This window comes from Rana temporaria, chromosome 4, assembly GCF_905171775.1.
Source record: "Rana temporaria chromosome 4, aRanTem1.1, whole genome shotgun sequence".
NCBI lineage: Eukaryota > Metazoa > Chordata > Amphibia > Anura > Ranidae > Rana > Rana temporaria.
In genome coordinates this window covers 314,157,313-314,169,951 of record NC_053492.1, presented here as the reverse complement: position 1 = coordinate 314,169,951, position 12,639 = coordinate 314,157,313, and the positions used below count along the sequence as shown (strand labels likewise).

Here is a 12,639-nt window from a genome sequence, read left to right as displayed (position 1 = left end):
ATTTTATATGTGAATAAAATACTATTTTTTTTTATTACATTGAACTCATTTTTTCTAATTGAGCTGCCAAAAAAACCCACTTGGGAAAACCCTCTTTGTTGTAATAAATTATTTATCCTAATAAACTCCCCAATCAGAAGGAAAGATCTGCCAGCTTTACTTCCAACAATGTATAATAATTTTAGTATGTCTACTCTCCAAGGAAATGAAGAGTACATCCTTCAAAGAAAGATATGGACTATGCGGATATGTTATCGAAAGGTTGATACATAGGGGTTCCTTTTTAAAGACAAATAGACTGTTCAAGGGATGCTGCACTTCAAAAGAGAATGTTCCCCAGAGGTTAACATTTTAGGTAAAACTCTGCTGACTCTCATCCCCAATCTCGTTCAAGCAAACTTTTTTTTTCATTGCACATATTGGTCACAACACTCTGGCACCTCCCAGGGATAACAAACTATAGACATGCTGATACCAGTCTGTACACTATTCAATACCAGAGGGGACTCTTTTTCAAAAGAAGATTAGTGCTGACAGGCTAAACTAACTATGATGCCTCATACACAGGACCGATTTTCCTGGCAGGAAAACCACTGGGAATCCCGGGCGGGAAAAATGAGAATATGTTTTCTTTTTTCCTGCCGGATTCCTGTCAGTTTTTAAGCCGGCAGTTTTTCTATGGGGAAAGCCTGTGGTGGAACATACATACACAGCCGGGTTTTCCTGCCAGGAAAACCGGCCATGTGTAGGGAGTAAAAGCTACTGAGCAGGTTCTCGGTTTTCCCCTTGTTTTTTCCCCTAGGCCGGAAAAACTGATGGTGTGTACAAGGCATCATAGTATAGGAGTTGGGCCATACTTCCTCAGAGATACCACAGGCCAGATACTAGATTGATTATCCATTAGGGATTAGAATGGGGATGGAATCAGGTTAAAGCTTACTTAGTATTTGACTGGACTTATACTTTAAAATTATTATTTTTTAATGAATAAAAATCCCAGTTATAATGGCAACACATGGACAAAGAAAATAATTTAAAAAAATCAGGCTTCAATATTTATAATTTCAGAGCAGTTCCCTTAATAAATAATTTCTCAGTCAAATCTGTTATGTTTATTTTCTGTGATTTTTAATCGAGCTGTTACATAGTTACATAGTTAGTCAGGTTTAAAAAAGACACAAGTCCATCTACTGTAGTTCAACCAAAAAAACAAAACATACAATCCCATATACGCAATCCTATATTCACAGTGGATCCAGAGGATGGCAAAAAAAAAACAGCAAAGCATGATCTAATTTGCTACAGCAGGGTGAAAAGATCCTTCTTGATCCCCCCGAGAGGCAATTGGATATTCCCCAATCAAATTTACCTATAAATGTTAGTATCCAGTTATATTATGAACATTTAGAAAATAATCCATGTCTTTTTTAAAGTAATCTACTGAGCTGGCCAGAACCACCTCTGCAGGGAGTCTATTCCACATTTTCACATCTCTTACTGTGAAGAAACCTTTCTGTATTTGGAGATGAAATCTCCTTTCCTCTAGACATAAAGAGTGCCCCTGCATCCTCTGTGATCACCTTAAAGTGAATAACGCAACACAAGTTCACTATATGGACCCCTTATTTGTACATGTTGATCCTCTCCTCCCTTAATCACCTCTTCTCAAGAGTGAATGAATTCAGTTCCTCCAATATTTCCTCATAGATGAGCTCCTCCATGCCTCTTATCAGTTTGGTTGCCCTTCTCTGCACTTTCCCCAGTTCCCCAATATCCTTTTTGAGAACTGGTGCCCAAAACTGAACTGTATATTCCATATGAGGTCTTACTAATGATTTGTACAGGGCCAAAATGATCTCTCTCTCTCTCCACTATAGCTGTATAGTGTTGGGTAATGGTGTGTGTGTGTGTGCTGGCTGGTGTCAGTGTGGATCGTATGTGGGCTACTGGCCAAAACTGCTGCCACCATCACAGCTCCGTGATGTTGTCATTAACCGTCTTGTTGGCTTGAATGGGTTGTAAAGGTTCGTTTTTTATTTTCTAAATAGGTTCCTTTAAGCTAGTGCATTGTTGGTTCACTTACCTTTTCCTTCGATTTCCCTTCTAAATGTTTCTCCTCAATAAACTTGCCACCATCATCCGAGCAGTGGTTAGTCAGCCAGAACAGCTTACTGAACAGCTTACTGAGGAGGAACAGGAAGTGAGAAATTCAGACAAAGAAAAGAAAGAAAAAAAAACATTTAGAAGGGAATACGAAGGAAAAGGTAAGCAAACCAACAATGCACTAGCTTAAAGGAACCTATTTAGAAAATAAAAAACAAACCTTTACAACCCCTTTAAGGAGGAGAAAATATAGGACAAAAAGTTGTTTCCAGCATGAGGCTTTTCACCCCTGCAGGGGTACATCTCTTTGGTGAGTACCAACCTGAGGGGGAGCACGTGTGAAGAGTCACCAATCTTTACTTATTGCAATTTTCACTCAAGCACCAGCCACTTTTTTGAAGATGATCATTTAAATGGATCCATGAATTATGACTTTTTGCTGATTTTATTTTTTATTTTACATTTTGATTAAACATTTTTGCAAGAAACAAACTATACTTTGTTGTTTTGCACAATTTGCACTTTGAGCACTTTATTTGCATACATTTTTTTTGTCAGTAATTGATGTTATTAGTTAGCAGGGTTGTGCCTGCACACTTCATACACCTGTTCATTAGTGTGTTTTTGGTATTTAAAGAGCCATCACACTATTTATTTATTAAATTGGTATTCATTTATATTACACAATTAGCACATAGCAGCGCCACTTAACCCCTTTAATTCTTATTCACAAGAAAGGACTTTGCTCGCTTTTGAAACTGCAGCTTGGCATTGCATCCCATTATTAAGCTTATGATCTACCAAAACCCCCATATCCTTCTCTACTACGGATCCCCCAGTTGTACTCCCCCTAGTATGTATGATGCATGCATATTCTTAGCCCCCAAGTGCATAACTTTACTTTCATCAACATTAAACCTCATTTGCCACTTAATTACCCAATTAGACATTGAGGTCGGCTTATAAATTGGCGACATCCTGTAAAGACGTTATTCCACTGCATAACTTGGTGTCATCTGCAACGACTGAAATGTTACTTTTAATCCCAGACCAATATCATTTATAAAGATATTAAAAAGTAAGGCTCCCAACACTAAACCTTGGGGTACACCACTGACAACCTTCGACCATTCAGAGTAAGAATCATTAACCACGACTCTCTGAATGTCTTTAAGCCAGTTTTCTATCCATTTACAAACTGTTCTTTCCAAGCCTGTAAATTTAACCTTACACATTAGCCATGTGTGGGGAACTGTGTCAAACGCTTTTGCAAAATCCAAGTATACCACGTCCACCGCCACCCCTCTGTCCAGGGTTTTACTTACCTATTCATAAAAAAAATCAGGTTTGTTTGACAACTTCGGTCTTTCATGAATCCATGTTTTCTTTTGCTTGAAATATTTTTTTACAGCAATAATTCATCTAAGTGGTCTTTTATTACACTCTCCAGTATCTTCCCGACTATAGAAGTTAAACTAACAGGTCTATAGTTACTTGGTAAAGACTTTAATTCCTTTTTCAATATAGGCACCACATTGGCCCTGCACCAATCCAGTGGTACTATTCCAGTCATTAATAAGTCCCTAAAAATTTGAAACAATGGCTTTGAAATGACAGAAAATAAGTTGTTAAGAGGTGAGTCATTACACAGTCTAGCTGTTTTTTAGTTGAATTGATTGACAGTCCCCTGTCTACAGCATCAGCATACACTGCCAACTAACCATTCAATGAGGAGAAAAATGTATCTGACAAGTCTCAAAACTTTATCCAATCATTATTTTTCGACCATATGTCTACTATACGACTATATGTCTCCTCTGGACTCTCTGTTCCACAGGCATACATATAAGCACTTAAGCAGCCCAAGGATTCATGTTTATTCTTACATCTAACAAAATGGCCACATCGAGCACATCTGGCTGTCATCTAATGCAGTTGTCATCAACCCTGTCCTCAGGGCCCACTAACAGGCCAGGTTTTATGTATTACTTTGGGGAGATGCAGACTAGAATATTGCAATCACTGAGCAAGAAATGATATCACCGGTGATGTATTTCAGTTATCTTGCAAACCTGGCCTGTTAGTGGGTCCTAAAGAAAGGGTTATGGTCTAAGGGCTATGGCAATTATTTGTTTTTTGCAGATATAACTGAAAAACACAGAAATATATTTTATATATACTGTAAATCACCTCCATTACTCTCTACATCTTACATTACAGTGCATAAACTGGGCAGCTAAATTAGCTAGCACTGCAGTATCTGATTCTATCATAAAGTTTCACAAAACATAATTCATGATGATTGTATGCTTAATAGAATGTGGAACATAGAGCTGTTAATGCATTTAAAGTAACACATTTTCTTTGTTACAGAAATGAAGAAACTGCCATTATCACTTAGGATTAGCTATGCACCAAATGAACCAGTTACAATGGCTGTCAATTGGAATTTGGTTGCTTCAAGAGCCCATCCAATCCAAATTATAAGATGATATTTATTGCACGTGCACAGACAACACAATCCACTCGTCTGCCTAAAAGACAGCTACAACCTCTAAAATGTAATTATTAGAAGATAACACAATGTCTTCAGTGTTATTTGCTTTAATAAGCTACATGAGAGATGTGTGGTAAATTAAGCAGTAATATTACTAGATCCCAGCACTGAGAAATGAGGCGCTTGTCTTACTCTGATCTTTGGATTCAGCTGTGAAGATATATAATCGAAGTGATATTACCATACTCCATGGCTCTTATTATTCTAAAATAGATTGAATTCATTGGCATTTTAAGAATTGGAAAGATCCAAGCAACACATTTGTGCATCAATCAGTTTTTTAGGCATATTAAGTTTGGATCAATTAGAAAAAGTAAAGTAATTAAAATGAAAGCCTTACCATTTATATTCTTGAAGATGTTGAGAATGGGAAGAATCTGGCGGTAGTAGGGGACAAGAGCTTCACCCACCATTTCAGATGAAACAACTAAATGCTGCAGAACTTTGAGAGTGTTGCAGATGACTTGCCGGGTGCGAGTGTTCAAGGCATCTAAAGAACAATAATATTATCTTACTTTATACATATCAGTACAGTTTGATAGCCATTTTAGACTGTTTGACTGTCATAAATAACTACATTTTGTTACAGACAAAAAATAAACTTGTACACAGTGCCAATGTCTGAATAAAAATGACTGGCAATTCTCTAAATCTCATATGAATTACATTGTGAATATGACAGACTAAGAAATGGTCAACAGGGCAACCAAGCATGTGATATAAATAAAGCAAACATATATGTAAAGAATAAAACACTTCTCACTTGCATAGCTGCATTTTTTTGTTTAGAATTTTTTTTTTGCTAAAATAGAAAAAGTACAGCATCTGCCACAAGTGCGATGAACAAAGAAGTCACTGTGTATAATAATACGATTCAAAAGTATGAGGGCCATATTTGTAATAGTATATAGTTGGCATAGCTGCATTTTTAATACATCTGCTTGCCATGTGGCTCTGGTGTGTAGTCATACAACCAGAAGGTTATACTATTTAAAACAAACCAGAAAAACTGTCTCAACATTTTGACTTTAAAGTGGAATTTCAGTCAAATTCTAACCTAAACCTACTCCCACCCCCATTCTGAGACTAATCTGCGTACCCTGTAAAAGGAAAGATGTCTGAACTTACCTATTCTGAAGCTGCTCCGGTCTTCTCACATGAATGTGCTTCAGCGCTGGCTTAAATTTAGAGGAGAGACAATGACTGCATGGCCTAAGTTATGACATCACCCATAGGTTTACTATGGGGCAGCCATTTTCGGCTGTCCCTCCTCTACACTAAAAGCCAATGCTGGAATCCAATCATGTAACCAGACTGGAGCAGCTTCAGAATAGATAAGTATACACATCATTTCTTTTACAGGGTAGATGGAATATTCTTAGAATGGGGGTGGGAGTAGACTTAGCCTTAGTTAGAATTTGGATGGAATTACACTTTAAAGGAGTCTACCACCCAACATATTGGAGATATTTGGTGTATTAAACCATATTTTCATTTCCTTGGTGTGATTATATCCTATCTCTTTAACTGCCATTAGTACTAACTGAGAACTGGCAAAAATATGCAACACTGTCCGGAGCACCTTAAGAAAGGGAAGAGTCACATTCATAGTTATTATGTGGGAATTTTCAGGTCTAACTATTATTTTTTTTCCCACAAATCCCACAATTACAACTGTACATCGCAATAGATTAGAGGCCCTCCTCTTCCTGGGAGAAATATGCACCGACTATCAGGGGGTAACTAGATTTCATAGGGATTCACTGTAAAATTTAGATGGGGCACTATCAGTGGCAGGTGGGTTCACCCTATTTTAACCTCCCTATGCACTAATGGTCAAAAATTGGTGGCATATTATATACCTCTATTTATAGTCATATTTACAACCTCTTAACACTAACAATCAAATATTGGCAGCCTATAAGGCAACACTATAGGAGTCCAATGAATACTCCTTTACATTGGTAGCCACTGCAATTAAATACTTTCACATTGTAGTCAGGCAATTAATTAGGTACAGGCAAGACTCCTGAGAGTCTGCTTCTTCCTTAAAATCAAGTGCTATACTGTGTACTAAAGGAAAAGAGATTCTCCTTTTCAGTCACCTGGGACTAAGCTTGCTCAGGGCAGGTGCATTAATGTTCCAAAAACTCTAAGCCCCCCCCCCCCCAATTTACAAGAGAGTTCTTTTACATGCGAGTGCCCTTACATCAGAGCTCCCTTACATGAGAGTTCTCATTAGAGTTCCCCTTTAGATCAAGGTCCCCATCAAAGTCCCTTCTTACAAATCTTACATCATGGGACTGGATAGAATCTTGGAGCAGGCCATTTTTGGTCTGTAGGCTGAGGTTTGGCAACCCCTGTTCTGATAGAAAACACAGGTGTTCATTTACTAAAGGCAAATGGACTGTGGAATTTGAACTTAGTGAATGTGGTAAAGCTCTGCTGATTACATCTTTCAATCATTTGCAAGCAAAAATGCTGTTTTTTTTTTGCACCTGATTGGGTGCAACTTTACCACTTTTACTAAACTCTGGGAAAATGAGTGCAACTGTTTGCTTTTTGTAAATCAATCCCGCAGTGTACCTTCATTATCAGTATTGGCTTTTGAAAATTTATATTTAGTCAAAGGACATTATCTTTTCAAAAGCTGAGCAATATATATAGTTGCACAACTAAGAAACCACAGATGATTTTTCAATAACATACATAGGACTTTAGAAAATGAATTCAAGCCAGGGTAAAAATGTCATATGTTGATACAGAGCCCTTAACCCTTACCTATGTGGGCCAGTTAGAAAAACACTGATTATACTTTTCACGCTTTTTTTTCCCCTCGTTGATTGCTACAAAGCAATGTATTTCAGGCCCCTGAGGCACTGTAGGGAATTAAGCTGAACTCTGCTGGGATTTGTAAAAAGGCCTTTATTAGTCAAAGCCTTGAACGAAACGAAAAGATGGATTGCAGCCCTGATGTTATAAAACGCTGCCTTGTGTGACTGTTATTTGTTCCCACAGTTTCTGCTGACACCTCAAGCAGACCCCAAGAAGGCTATTCTTCCTTCACATTGGCTCTGTTATTAGTCTATTCAATAAGTAGAAAGAAATCACAGTTACTTTTTTTGGACACTATGACAACAGGAAGTCGACCTGGGAAGGGACAAATTCAGAATCTCTTCTCTTTAATGATTACATTTTGCAAACTTTACAGTTCTTCTCAGAAGCATTTGCATTGAAGCGATCCAAAAGACTTTTCAAAATAAATGGAACAAAAATGAGAAGTGGATGTTTAGAAAAGGTCCTAGGTTCAAGTTTTAATTCTGGAAAAAATATGCACTGATTTTTAACTAATCCAGTTGTTTGAGCAGCTATTTTTAAAAGTGTAACAGAAGGAATACAAACTAAAATATTTTTTAGCACTAAGTTTAACATAACAATAGATTACAGCTGAACTCCAGAATAAATAATTATTGTGTAAATACAAGAGTCATATGTATTCTTCATTGAATCTTGGTGTGCTGTGTGTATTTCTTCCAGATCTATACAGTAATGCCTCGTACCCACAATAAGTTTTCCCGATGGGAAAACTGCGAGCAGAGCTTTTGGCCAGGAATCCCGGCCGTGTGTATGCTCCTGGCAGTTTTTTCGATGGCAAAACTGCCCAAAAACCTTTGGGAAAAACTGTGATGGAGCATACACATGCCCGGGATTCCGGCCAAAGCTCCATCGCAGTTTTCCTGTCTGGAAAACCGGTCACGTGTAGGGGAAAGACTGAACCGAGCAGATTCTCGGCTTTCCCCTCGGGATTTCCGATGGGAACTTTCCCATCGGAAATCCCGCACGTGTGTGTACAGGGCATTATAGATAGATAAAAGATAAGATTATAAATAAAAGAGAAACTTCACTTCTGTGAAGGAGCTCCCTGTCATAAAGACCAATCACTGCAGCTCTTTTATCTTGCGCAGGGTGACTGGTCTTGTCTCCACCCCTTGCTGTAGTTTTCTGCAGGTGGTCTGTAGTGGGTGGGTCTTGTTGGGTCCCTCCTCAAGCTCTGCTTTCTGCACAGTGTTGATGTCACTGCTACTTTTACAAAAAGTAGTGGATTTATATTCTTTGTGACTATTGAGGAATATATTTAAATGCCCAGAGATAAGCTTTTAAACAAAGAATAAATATCCAGGGGGCATTTTGTATAAAGTTGAATGGAGCAGCAGGACATATAAAGAGCGTAGTGTAGTAGTGCTGTAGAAATGGCCAATTTTCAGTGCTCAGTAATATTAGCATTTTCAATTGTAGTCTATACTGTATATAATTAAGTCCATCTGTCCCCATTGTCACAATATATTGTCACTAACGTAACCTGTGCGCTGTATACAATGAGAATTGCATGTCTATATGGTTTTCTGTATCCTTGCTGAGGTATCCACATTCTGCTCTGGTAAAACAGCAGAAAATAAGTAAATATTTTCATCCATTTACTACTCCATGGGGAGATTTACTAAAATTGGTGCACACAGAATCAAGTGCAGCTATGCAATCAGCATCTAGGATTTGGGCTTGGTTCACACTACTGCAACCTGAAAATTGTGTGACTTCTGGTGCGACTTTTCCAGGCAATTTCCTGGCAATTTGAGTACTACTTTGATACAACTTGATGCAACTTTAAAGCAACTTTGTCTTGTGCAGGTATGCAGAGATAACAGCAAACAGGGAAATGCCATGCCCCGCCTGGGTAATCTTCCTGTTGGATCTAAATCACATTAATATAGAAAAGGATCTGAATTGGAGGCAACTTCCATTAAAGTCTATGGGCACAAGTCAGATAGAAGTCGCCTTGAAGTAGTACAGGAACAGGTCACATTAGGGCTCATTTGTACATGAGGCAGCCCATGTCACCTCTCTGAAAAATGATCCACTATGGATTGCTTTTTAGAGGTGCTTGGCAGGTTGTAAGGATTTATCACCTTCTCATTGCTGGCTTTAACCTTAAAAATGCTGACCCACTGCGCTGGAACCATGTGAATTGCATGAGGTTTAATGCCGATTATGCCACGTGAATGGGTCATGTTCAGTGGTAGTACCACTTGCCAAATTCCATGGGATACTTTGCTTCACAGATGCATGCCCTAGGTGGCTGGTCAGTGGGCATAAAACAGCGTCTCAACCACTTGATTTTTCTGCCCCTTGGCCATGTGTGTGAAGGAGCCCTTGAAGCAGGGGTCTCAAACTTGTGGCCATCCAGCTGTTGTGAAAATACAAGTCCCAAGAGGCATTGCTAGGCTGAAAGTTACAAGCATGACTTCCACAGGCAAAGGCATGATGAGATTTGTAGTTTCTCAACAGCCGGAGGCCTGCCAGTTTAAGACCCCTGCCTTAAAGTCTATATATGGTGTTTATGGACGCCAAATGCTGGACTCGGGAGCGTGCCTGCAAGGTGGCCACTCTGTGCAAAACGAGCTGCACAGTGGAGGTAAGTACGACATGTTTATTTTAAATAAAAACAAAACAAAGGCTTACAATAACTTTAAAGTGGAGCTTCACCCTAAAGGGGAAGTTCCACTATAGGGACTCATTCCCTGCTCCTCTTGCACAAATGGCACTTTTGAGGAGCGGGTACATGATTTTGACAGGTACCCTCTTTCCACTTCCGTTCTAACAGCCGCAGTCGGAAACAGAAGTTCTCCTCCCTCGCTCCCTCTGCAGTCTTCTAGGACGTGGACAGTTCCCAGAAGACTGCATCCACCATTTTCGTTGTGCAGCACGACTCACGTATGCGCAGTGGGCACCTGGCTGTAAAGCCGCAAGCTGTCACAGCCGGGTACCCATAGTGAAGATGCCGGGGACCGAAGATAGCAGGTGAGAACGTCTGGTGTGAACACACTGTTCGATTGTGGGACAGGAGTGTGGCTGTTTTTTAAAAGTCAGCAGCTACAGTTTTTTCCACAGTTGACTGTTATCAGTCAACATTATACCCAGTTCTCACTGTGGACTAAAGAACACCACCCCATGGTGTTGAAAAGGGGAGATGTTCTGTAGTCCTGTTCTGGGATGACAATGCTGCTCTTTCATAGATGCAGCACAGAAAGTGAGTGTTGTCAACCTAGGACAGATTGTTACTGGCAGTGTCACCAAGTACAAATATAGAAAAATTATGAAATAAGAAAACGAATGCCAACAACATCTCTACAGACTGCCAAGCTGCAATTAATCACATATCTGTTCTTGGGTTTAGATACACTTGAAAGTTGCTTCGGGAATGAACAAGGATTCTGTAAGAGACAACTGACTATGGTAGCAGCCACATAATCACTGTATTATTTTGGGGTGGGGATTGCCTGACCTAGACGTACAAATGGCCCTTGAGTGCCTAACAAACTATCCTTCTGAAAACACCAATACTGTATGTCAACCCTACCCCTTTTTTCCACCAAAACCTCTATGGTACCAGTCTGATGATGTACTGAGTAGATGACAGAATCACCCTTATTTTATTGCACTTACAAAGAACCATGCAGGCTTTAGCCAAGAACAGAAAGGGCTCATAGATACAGATTTTTTGTATATGTGTTTGTTTCCTCTAGATCAGGGGTGTCAAACTCAAATTAATCGGGGACCGCATCAGCAGCTTGGTTGCCCTCAAAGGGCCAGTTGTATCTGCATTCCAGTTTTCTTGTGCTGCATAGGGAGCACAAGGTTCAGGAGTGCGCTGCGTAGGGAGCGTAGGGTTTAGAAGTATGCTATGCAGTATACATAGTGTGCAACAACTGATTTCATCCCTCCTAGTGGATTCTGACCTCACTGTCCCCCTGCTCTCTCCTTCCTACCTGACCCAGCTCGCAGGCTGCAGCCCACTGGATAAAAGAAAAACATAGCTATCAGAGCTCTCAGGAACCTCTTGAATCCAAATCCCCAGTGCTGCAAGAACACACAACTGTGCAAATATATAAATAAAAAAACTAATTCCATCTAAAAATCTATAAATTTAAAAAAACATGGCCATCACGCCAGTAATAATAACCCCATCATGCCAGTAATAATAGCCCAATCATGCCAGTAATAATAGCCACCATCATGCCAGTAATAATAGCCACCATCATGCCAGTAATAATAGCCACCATCATGCCAGTAATAATAGCCCCACCATGCCAGTAATAATAGCCCAATCATGCCAGTAATAATAGCCACCATCATGCCAGTAATAATAGCCACCATCATGCCAGTAATACTAGCCCCACCATGCCAGTAATAATAGCCACCATAATGCCAGTAATTATAACCCCATCATGCCAGTAATAATAGCCCCATCCTGCCAGTAATATTAACCCCACCATGCCAGTAATAATAGCCCCATCATGCCAGTAATAATAGCCACCATCATGCCAGTAATAATAGCCACCATCATGCCAGTAATAATAGCCACCATCATGCCAGTAATAATAACCCCACCATGCCAGTAATAATAACCCCATCATGCCAGTAATAATAGCCCCACCATGCCAGTAATAATAACCCCATAATGCCAGTAATAATAGCCCCACCATGCCAGTAATAATAGCCCCATAATGCCAGTAATAATAGCCACCATCATGCCAGTGATAATAGCCCCATCATGCCAGTAATAATAGCCACCATCATGCCAGTAATAGCCACCATCATGCCAGTAATAATAGCCCCCATCATGCCAGTAATAATAGCCACATCATGCCAGTAATAGCCACCATCATGCCAGTAATAATAGCCACCATCATGCCAGTAATAATAGTCACCATCATGCCAGTAATAATAGCCACCATCATGCCAGTAATAATAGCCACCATCATGCCAGTAATAATAGTCACCATCATGCCAGTAATAATAGTCACCATCATGCCAGTAATAATAGCCACCATCATGCCAGTAATAATAGCCACCATCATGCCAGTAATAATAGCCCCACCATGCCAGTAATAATAGCCCCCATCCACTCCCTTTCCCTGCCA

At 39.6% G+C, this 12,639-nt stretch overlaps 1 protein-coding gene across 1 annotated transcript in view; it reads right to left on the bottom strand.

Moving 5' to 3' along the window:
* Positions 1-12,639, bottom strand: part of PACRG (parkin coregulated) — an 800,865-nt gene that overhangs the window by 302,518 nt on the left and 485,708 nt on the right. The window contains exon 4 of the mRNA XM_040350615.1: positions 5,001-5,150. Coding sequence (XP_040206549.1) covers positions 5,001-5,150 — 150 coding nt within the window. The remainder of the gene's footprint in view (positions 1-5,000; positions 5,151-12,639) is intronic.